We start from the raw sequence: 24,864 nt of genomic DNA, 5'->3' as shown, positions 1-24,864 counted from the left end.
TCCTCTGATGCTGCTTGGCCTGCTGTGTTCATCCAGCTCTACACAGCCAGATTCTAAACAAGGCCGCACATCTAAAATGCATTGTCTGACCTGGGACGTCACCTCTGGTATACTGAGGGAACTAACAAAACCTTTAGTTATCTCAGGGCACTGACTTGAAAGAAATTCTGGAATTTTCACATTAATCCTTTCTAAATGATTAAAGATTTAACAGCCATCTTAGGTTTGTTCAACACATTTGAATCAGTTCTATGTCCCTTTGATCTTTTGTTTGCAAATTCTGTGTATGATGCCACCTCTCTTACTGACAATTGAAGAAGGAGTGAGGCTCCGAAAACTTGTGTCTTCAAATAAACCTGTTGAACTACAACCTGGTATTGTGTGATTTTTGACCTCTCCCATAAAGGTGGTGGAGCAGAATCAATCCCCAAGTTTTAAGAGAGATTTGGTGAAATACTTGAAGAGGAAAAGCAGCAGAGCAAAAGACAGGAAGTAACTGAATTACTGCTTTTGGCATGATGAGCTGAAAGGCATATTTCTACACTCTGTGAAGCTTCAATGAGACAAATAGGAAATATTGTTCGACATTCAAAAAGCATTAGTACACATGGAATACAATAAGTATCTATAAATAATCTAAAAATTTATCATAAGCAGTATTGAGTGAGGGCCTTGACACACTAGGATTAGGTCCAATGCAGCCCAAGTTAACTTCATATACGATCCTTGCAACAATAAATAGCAACTTAAGAATCTGAAATATTCTTTGACTTGTGATTTTATGTGTATCCCTGACAGACCTTCGAAATTTTCTAATCAATTTGTTCAGAGTTATTTTACACACCTCTGGATCAGGTGGGAGTTGAAATCAAGGCTTCCTTGGCTCAGTGGTATGGACACAAGCAGTGCAACACAAGAGTCCCCTTGGTAGATATTAGCATGTCATCACCAGCTGATGCCCTTATGTCACGAATTAGGGACCACTTAAGGGCGTCAGGCTGCCATCTATCACAATATGGTGTGCCCAACAGATAAAGGAGTGAGAGCAGCCTTTCAGCTGAGGCAGGGAGAAACCCTGATTCAAGATAATCAGTGCCTGATTAAGAGACTGAGCACTGGGCAATGATGGATGTTTGCCGAGATGTCCTTCCCTTGCATCAAACATTTCTAGCCCTTATCTCAATAACCTCCAATTCAGAAGCCAAAGACCCACAAAATCACATCTTGGTCCTCCATGATCCGAGGTATCCTCGTGGCAGCAGCCACAACCTCCTCCTTGCCACTGTCATGTCCAAATGCTGATTGGTTACTCAGCAGGACATCTGTCCCCAGCATTCTAATTTCAAGTGAAGGACCTCTTGGTGGCCTCAGTAGTGCCTGATTGACCAAAGAATTTTGTGGACTTCACCTCAAAGAGTCAGTGTGGGTCTGCATCAGCTCTCCAGCCAGCTGACAAGATCCCTGCCTCCTCAAAATGAATTCACCAGTATTTCTGAGTATGGAAGGTATAAATGTGTGAGGTACTTGTGTCATTTCTATTGAATGCTTGCGCAACCACACAACCTGCTAAGTTCTCAAAGTGTGTCAAATGACACACTAAACATGCACCGTGTTGACTTCAACTCTCAAATTTCCAATCTGGATACTAGCTGGCTTCAAAATTTCATCTTTATGCTCTTATCCCACCAGGCTGATCAGTGAGATTAAGATAACACCCACCCAAGATCAAAGAAGACTCCTAAATTAACAAGCCTTACTTCTGTCTCTTTTCAATGGTGATGTTCTGCTCTTCAGTCTTCTCAGTTAAAAACCAAAATCAAAAGAGTTTGATGGTGTGATAGACAGTGCACAATAAAATTCAACCTTGCAGCAATTAATATGATTAATTTCTCTTTGTTTCTACAGCACTGAATGAGCCCACAATAGACTACGGTTTCCAGAGACTGCAGAAGGTCATTCCTCGGCACCCAGGTGATCCAGAAAGACTAGCAAAGGTTTGTAGAAGTTGTGTTTACAAAACACTGCAGATTATGTTCATGCCCACAAACAATGTGTATAATCCACTTGTGTTGCATTCAATTTTGCATTGAAAATTATAGACAGGCCTCATAAATCTCATAGGCTGAAGGTATAACACGCCACTATTCCATTCCTTTCTCCTGAAAGCAACGGGATCTAATGTCGTGAGGTATTCCTGATAGAAGAACTCAGATGGTGTGAGCACTGAATCATGTAAGGCTCTTTAACAATGAAGGGGGAATCTGAAGCCCAATCTTTCATGATGTCCGGTCACATATAATTTTCTCAGCAAGTTCACTTGTTGCAGTTCAGAGCTGGCATTCCCAAATATGCTGAGGGCAACTGGAAATAACCCCAAATGCTGTCCTGTATGAGATCAGCTAACTGGTGGCATCCCAAAAGTGTATCAGTGATGTGATCACATATACAGTACAGCAGGTACCTGCACTAACAGTTAAGGAGCCTGAAGGCTGAATGGTATGATTATGGTGAACCTCATGCTTGAGTAGAAAGCTGACACTGGCATTGCACCATCCCAGATCAATTGCATAATGAGCAAATAGTTAAAGGTGAAATCACTGCAAAAAGCCAAGTTGTCTGACTCCTTTTGTAACATCTAGCTGTGCCAATACTGTGAAGGCCATCACCGCTGCTAGGTGGCACAAACTAGGAGAGATTTGACACTGGGTGCTATTCTTGGAAATGATCTGTGCAGTTTGCCATACTTCCTGAGGAGGTAAAAGTAAGTCTGTGTTGACAGAGCAGGCTTAATGGGCCAAGTGGCCTTTTCCCATTACATAGTTCAGTCTAAAGATGTACAAGTTAGGTAGACTGGCCAAGATAAATTGCCCATAGTGTTCATGGATGTACAGACTAGGTAGGTTAGCCATGGGAAATGCAGGGTTACAGGGATAGGGTAAGGGTATGGGTCTGGGTGGGATGCTGTTCGGAGGGTCACTATGGACCCATTGGACCCATTGGATTCTATGATTCCAAATAAGGTTTCAAAGCTTTATTTTTGTGTTGACAATTTTGGTGCTTATTCAGGAAATTTTTAAGATTCAGACTCTCCTTTTAGTTCACCTTTGCCTTTCCATTGGTCTTTTCATGAAAAAGGCAGGCCTCTTAAACATCATCAACCATAAATATTAGTTTCATGGTGAAATATAGTCAAAGAGAACAAGCATTGAACTCAAAAGCCTAGGTTCCAAAAAGCTTAAAATGAAAGGTCCAGAGAGGAATGGCAACAGGGGATTACATGAATTTTGCTCCAATTCATTGTTAAGAATAAACCACTCATTTAGGAATGTTCTCAACTGGAGAAAGGGCCTTTCAAAATCAATTCAGTTTTAATTGGATGCCTGAAAAACTCGCACTTGTCTGTTTCAGCACTATGGACAGTTCTGAATCAATTGATCTTCAGATTTGTTCTTAGGACATCAGAAATGTGTAATGACTAGAGTCTGCTCACATTGCTAATGTTAACAAATGTTCTACATTTATGTTTCCTTGAAAAGAACATGTGAATTCTTCTAGTGTGTCATCATTTTGTACATTGCTGTAAGAAATCTATCACTTGGTTTGGCATAGTTAGTTGCTTACATCATTCAAAAACCTGGGTGTGTCCAGTGTGGCTTTCAACTGAACTTTTAACGTATGCATGATTAAATTGTGATGAATCACTGCATCCATTTCGCGATGTTTGCTGCTAAAGTTGACAAGTTGCTGCTTAAGTTTACAAAAATATCTAAAACCAAATATATAACACCAAAAATATATTATGGTGTGTTTGACAGTTCATAGATAATGCAACCGTTGGCTGGAATGAACATTTTTCTTTTCAACTATTTATTTCCAAAACTCATTTCATCTTCTCAATTTTCATGGAAGAAACTGGATTTACAGAAAATATTCAGAAATGATTGAGCAAGACTCCATTGCCAAAAAAAGCAGCCAATCACCACCTTCTGAAAGCATTCAAAATGGGCAATAAATGCTGGCCTTGCCACAGCAACATCGACATCATCTTTTTTTTAAGAAACACAGTAAAGAGAAGGATCTGTTAACTCAGCAGTTGGCATTCACTGCACTGGTGTGCATTTGATACTCATTGCTCAGCTTCGGGGTCGCTAAGTATGAGCTCTGCTTCAAATCCATCCCAGACACTTTTGAGCCAGTGCAGAAATCAGGAGTCACCTGCAAGTTATCAATGTTTATTCTGGGACTGCAAAAGAAACACAGCTGGTCTTGCAGCATCTGTGGAGAGAGAAACAGAGTTAATGTTTTGAGTTCAGTATGACTTCTTCAACAGTTCATTGAATTGTGAAGATGTGTCATACTGGACTTGAAACATTAACTCAGTTCCTCTCTCCACAGATGCTGCCAGACCTGCTGAATTTCTCCAGCATTCTCTATATTTGTTTCAGATTTCCAGCATTTACAGTATTTTGCCTTATGAGCTCATTCATTTTTTTCCAGGTGGAGTGTAATAAAAGTTAGAAGTATTCATTTGACAGTACAGAGCTTGACTATTTCTGAAAAAAAAAGACACATTTTGTCCAAGTTTCTTGTCTTGCAATCAACCAGACAACTCACAAGAATACCAGCTCAGAAAAGCTATATTTATACTGCATGAGGAGGCTGCTGATTGGTTGGCAAGTGGACTCTAATTGGTCACGGTGTGGCCATGCAGAATGAACCCATTCATGCTGATTGACAGTAAACTACCAAGCTTTGTTTACATTTCAAGTCAGGCAGATTGATTACCTTCTGATTATCTTCATAAGTGAGCCAGTGAATGGCTGTCACTTTAATAATGCAGCCATCATTTGAAATGGATATTACAGGGGAGACCTGCACCATCAAATTAGACTTTTTTTCTTCACAATGGGCAACTATAGGGTCACCTTTCCTCCTTTATTGTTGCTTCTTGAACATCAAACAATGAATGAAAGGGGTTACTAAACTTTGAACTTTTTCTTTTGGCATCAAAACTACAGTCAGCAGCATTTCCATTGATCCTGGAAATAGCCAATCTATTCCTGACCTTCGGCATGCTATGCAGGTGCACAACAGAGATGGGTGAATGAGATGAACTTGGATTAATGAATCAGGTTAGCTTACTTGGGTTCAGCCATATGGAGTTCCCATAGTGATGCTTCAGAACCATGTTATTTGATCCATTGCTCTCGTGATGAGACTGAAAAACTATTGTTGTAGTCTATGGAAATTTTGAGATGGATCATCTTTTTGTTTAATCGTTGGAGGTAAGTGAAGCTGGCAACACCACGATATAAAAAATGAGAAAGTTTGAGAAAGTAAATATGGATACATAATTGGCATAATGGCAGGAGACAGAGTGGTTGCTTTTCGGACTGGAGGCCTGTCACCAGCGGTGTTACGCAGGGATCAGTTCTGGATCCTCTTTAGTTTGTCATTTATAGAAATTATTTAGATCAGAACATAGAAGGCATGGTTAGTGAGTTTGCAGATGACACCAAAATTTGTGGCATAGTCAACAGTGAAGAAGGTTTTCTAAGATTACAGAGGGATCTTCATCTAATGATCAATAGGCTGAAAAATGGCAGGCGGAGTTCAATCTGGATAAATGGGAGGTATTGCATTTTAGTACAATAAACAAGGGTAGGGGCTTATAGAACTAATGGTAGAGCCTTGGATAGCGTTGTAGAACAGAGGGACCTCGGGATGTATGTACATAATTCTTTGAAGTTTGCATCACATATAGACAGGGTAGTTAAAAGGTGCCTGGCACGTTTGCCTTCATTGCTACGTCCTTTGAGTACAGGAGTTGAGAAGTCATGTTGAGGTTGTACAGGACATTGGTGAGGCCTCTTCTGGAGTACTGTGTCCAGTTCTGGTCGCCTAGTTACAGGAAGGATATTATTAAGGTGGAGAGGCTTTTACCAGGACGTTGCTGAGTATGGAAGGTTTGAATCATAAAGAAAGATTGAATAGGTTGGGACTTTTTTCACTCTTTCATCCAACATTATTCCTCCCTTATTCTCAATGCAGGAAAATCTGTCCCATAATGGGCAGCAAGGCATCTCGACTTCACTAAAGGAGCCCCTTCCTCTCAGAGAGATAGAGTGGCTCCAGCAGGTACCCACAATGAGGAAGAATGATACACGGGCAATGTAGAAGCTTTATTGTCTAGTCCCTTCTTAAAACAAGTTAGACAACTCCAACCAGAATGCTATGAATGAATTGCCCAGGTATCCCTCAATATTGAAGTGGTCAAATCACTACGAACACAAGCCGGTATCAACTGTAAATGGTCTCAACTGCATGTGGAAACGTATGAGGACTTTTTTCACGAAGCATAGGAGGTTGAGGATAGAAGTTTATAAAATAATGACAGATATAGCTAGAGTTAATGATTGTTGTCTTTTCCCTAGGACGGGGGATTTCAAGATTAGGGAGCACATTTTTAAGGTGAGAGGAAAGAGATTTATAAAAGACATGAAGGGCAATTCTTTTGCACAGAGGGTGGTTCACGCGTGGAATGAACTTCCTGAGGAAATGATGAATGTGGGTACTATTACAACATTTAAAAGACATTTGGATAGGTACATGAACAGGAAATGTTTGGAGGGATATGGGCCAGGAGCAGGCAGGTGGCACTAATTTAGTTTGGGATTATGTTCGGCATGGACTGTTTGAACTGAAAGGTCTATTTCTGTGCTGTATGACGGTGACTCTATGAGAAGTCATTCCCAATGATTTTTAAATCAGTGACATTGGGCTATATGTCCCTGTGATAATATGAGTCATACAGAGAAAATGTCTGAGCTTTCTCACGAAGGGAATGACTACAATAGGGAATGTATTGCTGAAAGTGACTGCTGATGTTGTCAACCACAACTTTCAATACAGAAATTGAGTAAACACTTAATGTATCAGACTAAAGGATAAAGAAGAACAGAAAATGGAACAAGTGTAAGTCATTTTAGCACCACAACAGAACAGGTATGCAAGCAAACTAGCTTTCTATGCAGCAACTTCTATGAATCTGTGATACAAAGCCCCTTTGGTAAGGCAAGCTCAATTGGCAGTCTGTTTGGTGCATTTCTTGTGACCTATCTTTATGCCTTCAGGAAGGTAGCCCACAGTTTATAGATTGCTATTCTTTGACTTCCTGCATCTGTCTTTCAAATGTGAGACAGTTAACAAGCAATGGTATGTGTCAGCTTTTCCCTGCAACCTGCAGTTTGTCTCGGTGAGAATAAGGCCTGAGTACAAGCAACCTATTTTCTAGCCTGCAGTGAATGGACTGGAAAATCTTTCTCTCTTCCTGTGCTGAATGCAAGCCAGGGTCAACAGAGAGAGCAACAGCAACCAGGGTGAAAGTCAAATGCTCTATCTAACAACTCTGTGACGTATTGGCACGGTGCAACAGTAGTCAATTTACCATGTGTCTTGTAGTTCTGAGACACTTTGTGTCTTAACTTAAGACCTGTGATCCTTTAAGAGTTTGTAGAAGAGAGTAATTGACTGTTTATTTCCCACAGGAGATGTTACTGAAAAGAGCAGCAGATCTTGTTGAGGCATTATATGGAGGACCACCAAATAATCAGGTACAGCAGAATGCTTGTGACAACTCCCTTCAGCCTAAAGAGCAGTCAGTCCTTCTCAATATATATATATGATATATAAGCCAACAAAAATTATAATTATATTTTTAAAATATATAGCTCAATGAGCTGTTTTTGAGTCAGAAAGTAATATCAGGTAAAAAATTGTTGACAAACCATTTGCTTTTCAAGAATCTGCATATCCCAGTTAATGTTACCCCAAATCATAACAAGATCCTATCTGAGCAGCATTTTTTTGTTCTGTTGGTTTTATAGGTCTTCTATCAGTAACATTGTTGCAGCAGCCAATCTAACATCAAGCCTCCAAGAAGGCATCTGGCAACACATTTCATAAAGCAACAACAACATCAGCAACTTGATTTATCTGTATTTTTCTGTGTTTTTTTAAACCTGATTTCTCTGATTTTTTTAGAAATGGCACTTTACAAGTTTTTTTTCTGAATTGGGTAATGCTGCTGGAAACTGGTCTGGGTAAACAAAAATTAAAACTTCTGGCAAAAAATACCTCAGTTTGTTCACATTGTGATGCACATATTTTCCTGTCAAAAACCATATTGATTTGCAGAAGAGGCTTCATTGTGCGGTTAATTTTTATTTGTTCATGGGATATGACATTGCGAGCTAAACCAACATATATTACCAATCTCTAGTTGCCATGAGGGCAGTTAAAAGTCAATCACATTGCAGTGGTTCTGCAGTCAGATATAAGCCAAAACAATTAAAGGTTGCTGATTTCCTTCCTTTAAGGACATTAGAGATGAGGTGTGAATTTAAGACAATCATTTGTGGTTACATGGTTACCTTTTACATATTCCAGAATCCTTTTAAACTGAATTCAAATTTCACTATCTATCATTGTGAGATTTGAACACATGGCACCCAAACATTGGGCGGGGGTTCTGGATTCCGCCTCCAGTGACAGAACCACCAGTAAACCATTGCCACACATAATTATATCTTCAGTTGCTTATCTGAGGACAAATATGGAAATGAAAGGGGATCTCTCCTGTACTTCTTAAGAACACCACCCAATCTCCGACACTGAGGCACTTCAATAAATTAGACAAAAGAGGCACACAGACACCACCTCCGCTGTCTTCTCACCTCCATCAGAACTGAGCTGAAAGCAGGAGGCCTTTTCTGAACATTTCTGCACCTCTGCCAATTCGAGGCCACAAAAGGGCCTCATCCCACTGCATTGGGATTAATCCAAGTGCATGCTGCCTAGTGTCATGTGGCATGCTCAATAATTCAAGCCATGTCGCCAGCTGGAGTGGGGTGGGGCAGGGCGGTGTGGGGTCCCTCGATCAAAGGCAATCAATCAGTGCCTGATCGAGGTACTGGGCATATAACCTACTCCCTGTCCTTGCTTCTGAACCCCCTCATATCATTCACCTGACTTCATATTCCCTATGATATCCAAACCACAAAACCTTCCTCATCACAAATCTGACTTTTTGGTCCTCTGTCATCTCAGGGTGAGAGGATGGGAAGATACAGAGTAGCTGTGGACTCTTCTGTGATGTTGCTGAGGTAACAGCCACCCGGCTTCTGATTGGCTGACAGTACTCAAAGGGCAGACCTCTGTCCCTGGGATCTTAACTCCAGTCTGATAGACATTAGTTTTGGTAGGCTTTCCATGGAGGAGGCATTGAAAGTCTCTCGCTGCTTAACCAGCTGGCTGACGAGCCTTTGCTGCCTCAACAAGATTTCATCTTGTGTCTTTAATAAATCTCTAGATTTCAACAAGTCAATTTATAATCCTATAAATGATCAGCTTTGTATTGCTTATGCTGTGCATTTCCTCAATAATCCATCAGGAATTCTACAGAGAAACTTGAAACTGACAAAAGGAATTTCACTGTGAACCACAAACAGTGCAAATGTGTTTGAAAATGAATTACTGATTCATTGCCAAACTGTTTTATTGGAGGACTGAAGGACCAGTACAGGAATAATTAAACCTACCAAAGTTCAGTTCAAAGTATTCACTGTTCAAAGTGGAGTGCAGATTTGTTGCTGATTTAGTCTGGTTACTTCTATTGTCAGCAACAAGCTTATTTGTCTGTCTCACTCGTCTTTCTTTCCCGCATTTTGCCAGTATATCTGACAAAGATGGACACAGGCATGATTTCAGTGCTGTTCCCAGCTAAATAACTCATCCTTGGAGCTACTCTTCAAATTGCAATCTAATTCAATTGCAATTTCCTTAAGTTCTTATATTTCAACAGTTGGGGAAATGAAATACCGAAAACAAGTTGAAGATTTTAAAGTTGCAGAAAGAAAAACATTGGAAGAAGTTGAATGAGTTCAAAAGTAAAATTTAAAAGTTGGAAGGGAAGAAAGAAAGAAGATAGATGCAGGCAATTTCTGTTAACATTTTCAATTTAAGACTGTGTTTGGATTGTTCAATTCAGTAGCCTTTGACTATATTCAAGTAATAGATTCGTTTCTGATGTTGAAATTGATACAGGATTTTAATATTAGTCTGCAATTTGCATTTTAACATTATTCTACATTTCCAGGGTATGTGAGCTGAAAACTTAAATGAGTCAGTCCAGGAAGACTGGAAGCAGGAGAAATGTTATCAATTTCTGCATTACATTTATAAATTCCATATGTTCTTAAAATTCAAAATGGGTGGGAAAGAAACACTGCTCTTGTCCCCTTTGTTGGATCTAAATGGGGACCGTCAAGGGAAGGTCGAGAAGATCATAAAAGTCTGATGAATACTGCATGACAATCTTGGGACTGTTGCCTACAAAATCTGAGTTATACATCTTCACAGCCTGATTGGTTAGACTTGCAAATAAGTTTCAATATGTAACTCTCATTTTAATTCAGCAACACACGAACTGGAAGAGAAACAAAATCCTGACTTTTCTAAAGTGATCAATCGTGTATGATTGGTCCTGAGCCATTCTGACCAAGGAGGCCCCAGGTTCAGTCACAAAATGTACTAAGTTCATTGGTATGTCTGGCAGGGCTGGGTTTCAGTGTTAGAATAAGGACTACAATTAGTTTCAGTGTCTTTGGAGAATTGAAGAGAAATTAAGCCTGGGTATAAAGTCCAGGAGCCAGTGTCCGTTCACAAGTCAAATTGCATTTGTCTAAATTGTCGAGAGTACTCTTTACATTTGAGAAGCCTGTAAACATTCACAGTTGATGCTGACAGGTGAAAAATGAACTCTGGCTGAGGTACAGGTGATAGGCGAAGTTGCTTGACCTCTACTCCCACATGAATTGACATCTTCAGGATGGAGATGCTGAAAATTCAACCTGAGGTTTCCAACAATAGAAATCTAACAAGGTGGAAGTATATGTGGCTCAAACACAATTATGTGCATTTCTGAGCAAGGAGGCAAAGGGGCATGAACATAAGATCAATAGGCAAGGCTCCAAAATGTCATAAATTGACAACACCATTAATTAACAATTGAGGTGAGGAGCTAAGGTTCATAATGCAGGCACAATAGCAGGAAATGAGAAAATGTAATGCTTGGGTTTTAAGATCCTCATCACTGTAGGACAAAAGGATACTGAGGATGTAACTAAAAAGTCCGCAATTTTTAGGTCAGGAAGCAAAGAATTAAAGTATGATAAGGTGTCATGATTCAGGCTTAAAAGCCTTTTCCATTTCTTAAGATTTCTTATGTTCTATAGGAAATAATTCTGAAGCGAGCAGCCGATATTGCAGAAGCTCTGTACAGTGTGCCTAGGACCCCCAGCCAGCTTCCGACACTTTCTAATACTCCCAGCCACAGCAGCATGATGAGAATGAACTCCTATGGTAGTCAACTGGGAGTGAGCATCTCAGAGTCCACACAGGGCAACAGCCAAGGTAAGCTGCAAACATTTGGGTACAGGTCAGGCATTCACAACTTATTTTCATTCCACTCTGCTCAGGAGCAAAAACTGAGTATTGTCTCTAACTGATATGATCTTCGGTTTTATCAAATTAATGGTGTGGAAGATGCTTTATTTTATACTTTAAGCCAATTCTGCAACCTGCACATTGAGATATTGGTCTATATTATCTCAGGTTGTTGATGTCCGCATATGCACTATCCCTGAGGCTGCCTGCTCCTTCTCACTAAGTAAGGTTCTTCAACTCCTTGTACCCTGTAACACTCATTTACTTACATCTGTGCAGACTAGGTAATGAAACACAGTTTTCTAGTGTAGTGTCTCTTCACATGCTCATTCTAGTCTGGTGTCTTATCTCTGACTGATGTCAGAGTCATGTGATAAGTTACATTATCACAGTGTACTGCAGAAGGGTGCTTAATGCTGATAGTCTCCCATGGAGTCACCCTCAATAAGTTTCATGATAATCTTGCAAAATAGTTGAATAATTTGATCCCACCAGATCCTTTCTTCCTTTTGTTACCTTTGTTGTGCTTAGAATCTTAATAAAGTAGGCATTTCAGGTCTGCAGAGGTGAGGATATGCTAAATATCATTTCCTCCCTTAAAATCTCATTTTAAGAATCCTGGAGAATTTACAGCCAGGAGAACACTGAAGCCATTCTTCAGTGGGATAATGTCTCATGCAAGAGAGTGAGATGACTGCATTTAATCTCACAAAACACTCTCAAGCGCAGGAATGTAAGCTTTTTGTCTTTACAGTCTCTTTCAGTGCATAAAGCTTCATGAGTCACCCAGAAAGCATACTTTAACTTTCATGTAACTTGCATATATATGAAGTTCCAGATATTCACATTGTTGGCATTCTAACATAGGATTCATGCATGCATGAAACAAAACAAGTAAGAAAAGTAACTGAAAATAAAGTTACTTTGTTTTGGTTATTTTGAAAGCATCTTAACATTATCTGCTGATAGACTGGTTCCTATTGCTGCAGAGTCTAAATCTAGCAAGTCTCCAGGCAAGGGCTGTTTGCGACTGAGTGAAGGAGAAATTTCTTCACCTGTAAGGTTGTGAATCTTTGAAATTCTACCTCCCAGACAGTTAGCAATGTTCAAATATTGATCATTTTCAAGACTGATTGAGACGTTATTTTAAGATTATCAAAGGGTTTTGGGGTCTCGACAGAGAATTCGAGTTGAGGGAGACGCATTCATCTGCGTATAAAGCGATGGATAAAGGTAATAACAGTAAGCTAGTAATCCAGAGATTCAGAACAGAATTCTTCATAAAATGGATCATAGAGGTTCAAATCCCATCATTTCAGTTGATGGAGTTTGAATTAACTTACTAAATATGGAATCAAAGCTTGACTCAGTCATGATGACTATGAAACTTTCATCGATTGCAGTAAAAAGTAGACTACCAGGTTCAGTAAAGTCTTTTCAAGAAGGAAATATGCTATCTTTTCCTGGTGTGGACTCCATATGACTCCAGATCCATAGCAATGTAGTTGACTCGTAATTGCCTCTGAAATGACCTAACAAGCCTCTTAAGTTGAGGGGTAGTTTGAGATGGGCAACAAATACTGGCCTGGACAATGAGATCCATGTCCATGAAAGAAAAGTTCTGATATTGTTTAATCATGACTCAGAGGTATAGTATGGCCCAGGTTTCTGATACTGTTTTGTTTTGCAAAATATAAATGTAATCTTTGCGACAGTAGGAACTGCTGATGCTGGTGTCTGAGATAACAAGGTGTAGAGCTGCATATCCAGCTCTACACCTTGTTATCAATGCAATCTTTGCTTTTTTTTACTACAGACCATTTTGATGATTTTATTTGACACATTCTTTGGTCAGAGTCAGTCTGAGGAGCAATAAAGAAAGTGTAAAAAGAGATAACAAGGTGTAGAGCTGGATGGACACAGCAGGCCAAGCAGTATCAGAGGAGCAGGAAAGCTGGTGTTTCGGGCCTAGACCCTTCTTCAGAAATGAAGAATTCTTCAGAATTTCTGAAGAAGGGTCTAGGCCCGAAACGTCAGCCTTCCTGCTCCTCTGATGCTGCTTGGCCTGCTGTGTTCATCCAGCTCTACACCTTGTTATCTCAGATTCTCCAGCATCTGCAGTTCCTACTATCTAAGAAAGTATAAAAGCTATCTTTAGTGTCATTATTGAAGACTTCATTGCCAAGGTCCCCAACTGTAGTTTTCAAAAATCATCATGTAATAATATTTCATTGCATGTATTGGGAGTGGGCACAAGACATTGTTCAGTCATTGAATAATGGTAGTGTTGTACAAGGAATGTGTTTAACACACACAAGCCAATAGATTCTTCTCCAGTAGCCTGTTAACTGTGCAGGCACTTAGGGAAAAAGAGTGTTGGCCCTCACCCACTCCTTTGTAGCTTAGTTTTTGTTCTTATTATCCCAGCAGACAAGCTAGAAAAAGAATCTGCAGACCTGTCAGTCATTCTATTTGTTTACTCAAAGCCCAGTTGCAATGCACTGTTGGTACCAAGCAATGGCAGATCAAATAGAAATGAAGAGAGAATTACTGTTGATGTTGACGGCTTCATGTCGGTTTTGTCTTTTTTTTCCAAGTCCTTGTGGTTAAATACATACTGATTACATTCCAGATTTGACAGCCCCTTCAAGCAGATGTAAATGGAAAACCCCTGGCTGTTTCTAAACATTCTAACCTGGATTGACTGGAAATGACATAAATGGCCCCTATCAAGTTTTTCTCTCTCTGCACATTGCAATCTACTTCATAAATCATTCAGTATTATTTCAGCCTTCAGCATGTCAAAGGAGATTTATTTTAGCATTAAAATCTCACCAACTTAATGTACAAGCTTATGTTCAGATCTAACTCACTTCCTTATATTGGCCTGCTGAGTCCCTGGCATGATCAAGAGTATGATTTTGGAATCAGGACTGCAAAATAACTTTGTGACAAAGCACTTCGAATAATTTGGATGCTCACATGGAAAAGACTGGCTCTGTGCCGTATTACCAAGTTAACACTGGAGTGCAGATATTAATGACAGTGATCCAAACTTCAAAGAGTCACTGTAGATCCAATGTGGGGATGGAAATACTTTTGTAAATCAAGAATTGTCATATCATATTGAGTGAAAGGAGCCCCCTTGAAAGTCCAGAGAAATTATGCCTTTGCTCAAGTTTCCCAGTGGCTGCAGTGAACAGATGAGCGTTAGAAGGAAAGCTCATATGTTGGTTTGTATCTCGGAGGCACAGGCACAGGGAAGCTCTAGAAAACTTCAACATTTCCAGAATACATAAGGGAAGAGCCAAAATTCTTTCATTGTTTCACTCTTTCTACTGAATTTTGGACAGGGAAAATAATCATAATAATCCGTAGATAACTTCAAAATTTAAATATGAGGGAAAGACTCGTTGGAATCTAGCTTGACTGCAATTGAAGCTGGGGAAAGAGAAAAGGAAAAAAAAACATTTTCACAGGAACAAGAATTGGCCATTTAGCCCCTCCTTCAATAGGATCATGGCTGATCTGTGACCAAAATCTAAGCAACCGACTACGCCTCATATCCCTTCATATCTTCAGACAGATTTAAAACTAATAGCTGGTCTAGTATTAAATGCCAGATGCAGAAGAGGATTTTCAATTTCTGACATTCTATGTGTGTTGAGGTGTTTCCTAAATTCACTGCTGTTAGGTCTGTGCCTCCAAGTACAATATTCTCCCACCAAAAAAAGTTTCACTCTTCTTTTATTTGATTGTGCTACTGTCACTCTGTGATCTTCAGTGACTTGTGTGAAAGAGAGGCATGCTCAAGTAGCAGAATGGAAAGCAGGATGAAAATCTCATTAATTTGCAATAAAAGAGGATTCACTTTTCTCCTAATGATTCCATTTATCACATGTGGTCAGATCCCATTCATTCTCAATTCACTTGGCATTTCATAATGGCATTTCAGCAGCCATAGTTCTTTAAATTTTCCTCAGTTTGTCTCAACACAGCATAAATTCTCAAATCTCTATCATACAAATTTCAGATTATTCCATTCTTCCCCTGTTGTCTTCCCTCCCATCCTGAAGCCACTGTCTCATACTTGGCTCCACACAACAAGCGCTGCCCTGTTCCCATACTTTAGGGGATAAGCAGTGAGCACACCAGATTATTTATTTTTGGATGACATTGCAACAAATTTTGATGACGGTCTACACAACCTATACCCAGGAGAGGAGCCATGTCCTAGCAGGAATGACACTTCCATCATCCTAAGGAGCAGAGAAATCTAGTGCAGTGTCCCAACAAAAGAGAATGAGAAATTCAGATAACTTAGACCCGTTTTTGGCAGTATGGTCACAAATACTGACTTAAGAACATGAAACAAATCAGTCCTTGAGGGCCAATGTTTTTTCTAATATGGCATCAACTGACAAGCAGACAACTGAAGAACTAGCCAGTGTGTTAACACTCTGAATAGATATAATGCTACAATGCATTAGAGGATCTATACAATCATGGACATGTATCTTGTTTGCGAGACCAGATGGTTAATTTTGGCAGTGACTTAAAAGCTACTTCGGGGATCAGTGTGTAGCCCCCTTACCTTACCTTTTCCCTGTTTCTATGGGCAGGATATATCCACAACAGCAGCAGCATCTCTCCACGTGGATATGCACCCACCCATTCACCACAACAGTCAAACTACAACACAGTGGGTGGCAATATCAATGGATATAGCAATGTGCCAATGTCAAACCTTGGAGTACCCAGTTCTCCTGGATTCCTAAACAGCTCTCCTGTCAGCTCACCCTATGGCAGTAAGTGTCATTTTTCTTGTTCACTGTAACCATTGCATTGGACTTGATCTGGAAAACGTGAATATCTGTGCTCTCAGTATTTTTCTATTTCACTTGTTGTCTGTTTTTCTTGTGTGGGAGACTGTTTTTTGAAGTTGGGTTCAACTGCTTTGTCATTATAAATGCGATATATTGTACCTTTGGTGTCTTGCATTCTCTTATGAATGGGGTTGCTAACCGTCTACTTAATGTAAAAGATGGCCCAGCTTCTAAACGATTTGAGTTAGCTTTCAAAACTGAGCAAATGCTAAGGCTGCTGCAGTCAGAATTACTGACCCTAAGTACAGGGTAGGAAAGAACCATAATTATTCCGTTTCCTAATCATTGTCCAATAATCTTTGGTTACAGATGACGTCAGGGAAGCAATAAATCAGGCCGATATATAAAGATTCTAAAATATTTATTAGATGTTTAGTGCGATATAAACTCACAAATAACTTCCTATTGCATATTACTGGAGAATTGCAGTCTTTCATAACACAGCACCCTCATCTGAACCAGTGTCTTCAGAAGGAAGAAAGAGAAGTGCTCCCTAAAAAGATGATGCGGTCAGAACTACAGAGAGGCTTTTAACAATTTTATCCTAATTTTTAGGATTTTACTCAAAGGCACATATCATGACGTTTTTTGTGTAAAGTCGATAACACTGAGTATCTTTCACTTCTCCACCAGTTCTTACTTTGAAAGGGTTGCTATTTAACATGATTGTATGAAGTCAGATCTACCTAATCAGGCAAATAGAGTAAATGATTAGCTATTCCATGACAGCCATGGCATAAGTTTGTATTTGCTTAGCAGATTTTCAGCACTATTTTTAATCAAGAAAATTCAGTAAAGGGCCGTGCTACAATGCAGACTAGCACCAAGTTTGAGAAAATAGAAGGCTGGATCAGAAGACAAGAAATAGTGGCATCAAGCTTGAGGTTTAAAATTTTGCAAATAAAAGAAGTGAAAAGCAGAGGAAAAAAGGAGGAAGCACCATGTTTCACAGTCACCTGGTCATTGGAAGGTCCAAGGAGTCAATATGATGAATCTTTATTTCAAAAAAATGGTAGGATGCAGTATGAACGAAATCTTCACAGAATGGCACCACTTTTATTTTTCAAACTGCAAAATAAATTTTTCAGAATGCACACAACTTGGACATTTGGTCAGGTCTCTTTGAACGATCAACCCTCTACCAAATACTTGGGTCATATATGGCTCCATTGAACACTAACTGGCGAATTATACTACTTAAATTGATGCAGTATTCAGCAAATTCATGATCTTCCTAAATTTTCTACTTTTTGTTGAAGACCTGAACAAACTGGAATGCAGCTCCACAGCAGAAAGTTGCCCTCATATACCCTTAGGTACAAGTTTAGAATGTGAACTTGGCAAGGTATTCACCATAGTAGGCATTGACACGTAGCTCAATAATCGCCGCAGTGGACTTCTAAAATTAGATTAAAGTTGTTTAATGCACTGATAATTTCTATTCAAGTGAATGTCAGTGTGATGCTTCCCTGAATGACATTAAATTTTTAATCGTTTAGGTTAAAATTTTTAAAAGGAGTGAGACAGAAAAAATGATAGAAACTTTGACAACAGTTTAACACTTGATTTTTGTTTGATGTAAGGTTTAGTTTTTGGCTTTTTTAGTTGAGGCATTTAAGACTAATATTCCAGTTATAATGTCTGATGCAAATGCTCCTGACCCTTGAAAATAATTGTGATTGCAACATTATAGTGCCTGACACTGATTATAGAATCTCCCTTATTGTCACTTGTACTCCAGTACAGAAGTACAGGAGTACAGTGAAATGTTTTTACAATGGCTGTCTTTTAATGGTGCCATCTTAGGTACAAGTATTTAGTACAAAACTTACAGAGTAAAAAATATAATGTTGTTTACAAAAGAGGATTAAAAGGTAAGGATTTACATAAGTAAGAGTACCAAACAGTAGCAGCTGAGCATGTGGCGCCAGGGCCAAGTCCAACAACTGTCCCCCATCACACCAGCCTCCAGTCCGCTCCTCACTGGCACTCAGTAGCAATAAGGTAAGTCACGCTTTACTGGGATTCACCTCCATCATGCCGCTCCAGGACTTGGGACTCCCCACGCGATGTTCCCGGGCTGTCCCGGCTTGTACTTCGCGCTGCTCCAGGACACGCAGCTCATACGGTGTTCAAGGACTCCCTGATTGGACCAGATTAACAGACCGAAACAAGGAACTCATATTCTATGAAGTCCACCTGGCTGATCCCATTATAATCACTATATCCCTTTCCCTCTGAGTCTCAGGACAAAGGCCAGTTCTTTTGTTTATTGATCCTCCTGGGCATTTTAGCACTGGGTCAGGTTCCTCCAACTGTGCCTGTGATACGGGTGACGTGTAATGCACAGTAGCCCGCCTCTTGCTCCTGAATGGTGTTCCAACTCGTAATTATCCACACTTAGTATTAGAGCCCACCGCTGAATTCAGCCTGAAGCTCTAGACAGCACTGCTTTGTCCTCTTTATGTAGACCTAGCAGGGGTTTGTGGTCCATTATTATTACAAAGTTACATCTGTAAAGGTATGGTGGAAAGTCCTGACATCAACTATGACACCCAAACCTTCCTTCTCTATCTGGGCGTATTTAAGCTCTGCATTAGTCAAAGTCCTGAATGCATTTGCTATTGAGCGTTCTTCTCCATTGGGCCACCTATGAGCTAATACTACCCTGAAGCCATATAGGGAGGCATTGCATGTCAATACCAGATCTCGCTTGGGATCATAATGTGCCAACACCTGAGAGGATGATAGCTGTTTGTTCACTTCCCAGAAAGCTATGGCTTAGCAACCTGACCATTTCCAAGGCTGATCCTTTTTAAAGAGGTGATGCAACGATGCCAGAATGGAGGCCAGGTGGGAGCTGGGACATATTTGATCACCCTCACTTCCAATGAGTGTAACTCGGTCTTATCGACTCTCTCGCCCATATTGGTCACTTGGGGTGCTTGGAATATACATTTTTCCCATCTAAGGCGTATGCCCGCTTGAGAGAAACATCTAACGACTATGTCCAGGTTCTCTAAGTGCTCCTTATTGGTCTTCCCTGTTATTAGCACATCAACTAGATAAATGGCGACCTGAGGCAGACCTTGTAAAATGTTCTCCATTGTCCACCACTAAATTGCATTGGCTGATGATACCCCAAATGGCAGTCTCATATATTGGTGCAAACCTTTGTGGATATTAACAATAACTGCTTTTCTCAGAATCCTCATCTAACCGCAATTATAAGTACACATGGCTCATGTCCAGCTCCATGAAGGACAGGCCCCCCGCCAGCTTTTCGTACAAATCCTCTATGTGAGGGATTGGGTACGTACCTAGCTGTGAAAAGCAATTTACAATTTACTAAAATCCTCACAAAGGTGAACTGATCACTCTGGCTTCACAATTGGTATGACCAGTCCACAAACTGGACTGGTTTGATGATTACTTTATTTTCCAGCCTTCTGATTTCAACCTTTACTTTTGCCTATAAGGAAAATTGCACTGGATGGGCTTTGCAGAATTGTGGAATTCTTTACTGGTGAGCATGCAAGATGGCCTTTACTCCTTTGATAGCTCCTGGACATTCCTGAAAAGTTTCCAGGTGTTTCATTAGGACTTCACTCAGGCAGCCATTTTCTAATCAAAAAATGTTGCGCCAATCAAGGGGAATCTTTCTCAACCAATTTGATCCCATCAGGCTTGGGTCCAAGCTTTTTACAAAAATCAGTGGTAACTGAACCAGCTGCTTCTCACAACAGACAGGAAACAGAGGATGTTAGGACGGCACAGTGGCTCAGTGGTTAGCAGTGTTGCCTCACAGCGCCAAGGACCTGGGTTCAATTATACCCTTGGGTGACTGTCTGTGTGGAGTTTGCACATTCTCTCCATGTCTGTGTGGGTTTCCTCCCACAGTCCAAAGATGTGCAGGCTAGGTGGATTGGCTGTGCTAAATTGCCTGTAGTGTTCAGGGATGTGTAGATTAGGTGAGTTATGTGGGATGGGTCTGGGTAGGATGCTCCGAGGTTCAGTGTGGGCTTGTTGGGCCGACGGGCCTGTTTCCACGCTGTCAGGATTCTATTCTGTTCTAACAAAGTTGGACCCTTAATCTGTGAAGGTTCTGTAGTTTTGATTCTCAGTCGACCAAAATCTTTCGCAGACTTAACGGCTGGAGTCCAGAGCAAATTTTACTAAAGACTGGCTCTGCAATCACTGAAAGGCCACGCAGGTATTGTTCTTCATTAGAACCAGGTGACCATTTAACCAGATGTTTATTTTGATTTGTTTTGATTTCGATGTTGCCAGCAATTTAACTGTTACAAACCAGCTGTAGGTGAACTTTCCAGGGTCTGTATTCCCCTGGATACCGGCCTATGAGTTCTTTTACTCAATTTAGGTTGAGTGGGACTCTTTTGCTGTCTTGAGTCTGCATACTGGCAGCAACTACAATAGCTTGCTGGCCCGGATCTTTAAGAAAATGTAAACTGTTTGGTTGAGCGTTGGCTTTGTTGGGATTTTGCTGTGGGCTGACCTAGAGACCCTCTGTTCAGGATATGTCCTGAGTGAAGCTATGTAATTGCCTTCACTTAAGTGGTATTCCCCAAGCTCAGATGGACTGACGAGGGTGTCCACTTCCATCGGAATAGCCTGAAACTCATATGCTCCTCTTGCCACATTTTCCAATGATAAAACCAGTTGTAGTGTCTGTTTGAAGTCGAGTTGGGCTTCAGCTAGTAAGTGCTTTTGCATGGTTACATCATTCATCCTCCATACCAAACAGTGTCTCAGCATCTTATTACAGGTTAAACCAAAGTCACATGCTTTTGCTGGTTGTCTTAACCAAATCAAAAATCCCCATACGGATTATACTGGTTCTTGAATTGCCAAATAAAATCGATAGCATCTCAGAATTAGAGGAGGCTTAGGTTTGTAATATTCCTTAATCAAACCCATCAACTCTTGAAAGTTTTTTGTTTCTGGTGCCTCAGGGAAAGTAGGTCTCCTAATAACTGAGAAAGCTGTGGGTCCACAAGCTATCAGCTACTCATTGCTTTTCATCTACCACAATCTCATTTGCCTGGAAAAAATAACACATTCTTTCTACATATTGGGCCCAGTCTTCAATGGCAGGATCAATCGAGTCAAGCCTCCCAAATAACAGCATGCCAGCAATGCTTATCCCCAACTCAAAGACAGTTTCGAACGATTTTCTTCAGGAGCATGCTTTTCTCTTGTCACCACTGAATAACTCCACAAAGGCCGGTATCTAATCACTGAGTCGCCCTGTATTTACACATGGAAAGTCCTTGACACCGATCCAGCTCCCTCAATGTCAGGTCCTAGAGGATGTCTGTCACTCCTGTTTGTCAGCTAGGGCTCCCTGATTAGACCAAATTAACAACCCTGATCAGGGAACTTCTTTTCTGTGAGGTCCACCTGGCTGACCTGGTTACAATCACTACAGTGCCTTGTATTGATATCACAGAGTATACGTAAGAAACAGGCTAAGATAATCAGCACCATGAGAATGAAATTGCCCTCAGTCCTTTTGCTGCCTAAGAACTAAGAGTGTAATTTACTTTTCCCCAAATGACAGGACCACTTGGGAAGAAATTTGGGAAAGTTGGGTAATATGTTCACCTACTTGATGTTGAGACGAATAACTCCCATTTTCTAATCATGTATTGAAAGCCGAAACGAGATTTTTGGTAGTGAGTGGTCAGAAGCCTATTAGTATGGATTATCACTTATTAATAAGCCTCATTATTACTTCATCTCACCTCATTAATATCAGTCTCCCATTCTATCACCTGCCAGATGGAAAGTAGACAATGAGAATTGCCAACAGAGAAGTGTGGGAGATTCTCTGAAGACCCCACCTTACCACTTGTTGTTTGGATCTCCAATTTGAACACCCAGCATCAATATTTCAGGGCACAATCCATGGACAACTGCATGTATTGAACATTCAGGGACCTTGGCATCCGACATGTACCAACCTCAAAAAATCATCATGACTTGTCTCCCATCCACTTAAAATATGTTTCTGGAGTTCACTCCTGTACTTTAGAGAACATGGGTTCCCTGAACTGCATTGCTTCTGTCAGGACACTGACCCAATTCATAGTTTGGCCCAGGGTGCACTCAGATTTGCTCACATACTGTCTTAGCACTCATTCCCTTTGTGTCTACTGTAATGCTCACAGCATTTCTGCCTTGCCTTGTCATGCCTTTTGGTATTTTACCCCCTTGATCAAAGCTTAAAGACTCATTGTATGTGTACCTTGATTTCCCCTTTAATGCAGACAACAAACCTGACATCTTGTCTTGCTTACCAGCAGTGATCAGTCAAGGGGTAGACATATTGCTGTAGGGCTACCTTATTGTTACAACTGCACTATTTGTGAGCTGTGTATATGGCAACCACGTGATATGTACTTGAAGTAAAAAGCTGTGTCTCAAAGTCTAAGGGGAGTGATCCTCAGTCAGTTCCTTGGAGACTCCCTTCAAGCAGGTGTTCTCTGTACAGTAAGTCGAGACAAACATCGGTATTAGTCCATGAGCTAGGGGTGGTCAGGGAGTCCTTATCTCTCTTGTCCAAGGAGTGGGCTATGGTCACCTTTGTGAGTCCAATACCACTAATCCAGGAAGTCAGGGGAAGACAGTTGGGGAGCAGTTCAGATATCAGACAGGGATCTGGTCATCCATCATTTATGCTGTCCAGCTAAGTTGATGAAGGTGGTGGGCCCTTGTCAGTCGTGGGAGCCCATCCATTCAAAGTCAAGTGCAGTTATCACAGACCATGACTGGAGGATGGAAGCTCAGTAAGTAATTGCAGGGATTGCAGGCCAACTGCTGGGATGCAGACAGGATTACAGTTGTGAAGTGGTTGACAACGCAATATCTAAAGGGATACGTGATAGAGGTCAAAGTGAAAGGAATGTTGCACGGGTGGTGGGGGGATGTTATTGACAATCAATATATTGTAGCGTACCCTTCCTATAGTAAGAGAACAATGCTCCACTAGAACTGGCTCGTTAACTCATTATGCCTGGGGCTGGGGGTGTAAAGCAGGTGAAGATTTAGATGGACGGGTTGGGTGGGATTTGGCAAAGTTCAAAGTTTATGGGGTTGACGGAGAGGGCTACAAGAAGGAAATATTTAAATTTGAGGATTCACCTGTAGTAAAAGGCTGAGCCTGTTCATTGCTTGTGGAGTGACTGCTGTTCCCATCCATTGTGCTGTAAATAACAAGTGTGCAAAGGAAATGAAAATGGCTGTAACCACACCTCAGATGGGCAGGCTAAGTGTTTGTTGTATCGTATTAACTTAATTTGTGCAGTCCAAACCCTCGCACCAAGCACTTTTGACCATATTAGCAACAGTATGAAGCAATTCCATGAATGGCTGTGATGCAATCACAAGGTATTGCCATCTGGAAAGATTGATTCTATTTGTCACAGTAGCAATTACCTTCCATTTACCTGTTGCCTAAACTTGGTGGAGAAAATGCTCACTTTGACCATCGGACATTGTGCAGAGCTAAAGATAGCGAGGGTCCGTACCCCTTCAGTGTTGTAGTTATGGCGAGACAGACATTTGCGCACACAGCTCATGATGAGAAGTGAACATGTATTTACAAATGCAAAAACCTATTTGCAGTGACATGTGACATATGCCACCTATATGACATATGCCACCTATATGCCCTGAGAGGGTCTTAATCTTTGTTTCGCTCTCACTATATCTCAGTGCAATCAGGCGTTCTGCAGCTGGGGTGGATGGAGCCTGCCTTACACTGGGTTCCTCCACCAGTCCTGGCCTTTCAGTCATAGAGTCATACAGCACAGAAATAGCGAGAGGTTTAGGGAGGGAATTTCAGATCTGCCCTGGAAGATATAGCTGTCACTTGTGAGGCAAAGGAAGTCAGGAATGTTCCAGAGACTGCAAGATGAATGTTGAGGCTCAAAGCTGGTCACAGAAATAGGGAGAGGCAAGGTGATGTGGGACTTGAACACAAGGATGAAAACTTGAACTTTACTGACGTTTAAGCAGGTGTCCTTTGTAATATAAAAGATATAGGAATCAGTGTACGCAGTGAAAAATATAATGATCCTGAAGCAGAGAAAGAGGAGTTGGATGCTTCCAAGTTTGGAAATGTTGACAAACATGAAATTTTGTTTTTAACATTTTACGATATCAGTTGTATTTATGGTTAAAGAATAAGTGATGCATGTGAGCTTGCTTTGTTCCAGATGATCTCCACTAGTCCCCTTTGTGGGGAAATAGTGAGTAGACCAGTGTAATGTGTAGATCAGTTACCCCAACCCAAATCCTTATTGGGTGAGTGATGTGGATCAGGGTGTAGCAGCAAAAAACCTTATGAGTTTTGAAAGTAAGACATAAAGATTTTAAAACGATATACAACACCTTGAATGTGTGTGCGCGGGAGAGAGAGAGAGAGTGAGTGTGTGTGTGTATGTGTGTG

The 24,864-nt window shown here is 40.7% G+C and overlaps 1 protein-coding gene across 1 annotated transcript in view; it reads left to right on the top strand.

Moving 5' to 3' along the window:
• LOC109914284 (transcription factor COE2) overlaps positions 1–24,864 on the top strand; it is a 247,157-nt gene that overhangs the window by 206,797 nt on the left and 15,496 nt on the right. Inside the window, exons 11-14 of the mRNA XM_048618628.1 lie at positions 1,906–1,994; positions 7,548–7,613; positions 11,295–11,472; positions 16,128–16,313. Of these exons, the coding sequence (XP_048474585.1) occupies positions 1,906–1,994; positions 7,548–7,613; positions 11,295–11,472; positions 16,128–16,313 (519 nt within the window). The remainder of the gene's footprint in view (positions 1–1,905; positions 1,995–7,547; positions 7,614–11,294; positions 11,473–16,127; positions 16,314–24,864) is intronic.

Source organism: Rhincodon typus, chromosome 40 (genome assembly GCF_021869965.1).
Source record: "Rhincodon typus isolate 14 chromosome 40, sRhiTyp1.1, whole genome shotgun sequence".
Taxonomy (NCBI): domain Eukaryota; kingdom Metazoa; phylum Chordata; class Chondrichthyes; order Orectolobiformes; family Rhincodontidae; genus Rhincodon; species Rhincodon typus.
This window is presented reverse-complemented; position numbering and strand designations above follow the sequence as displayed.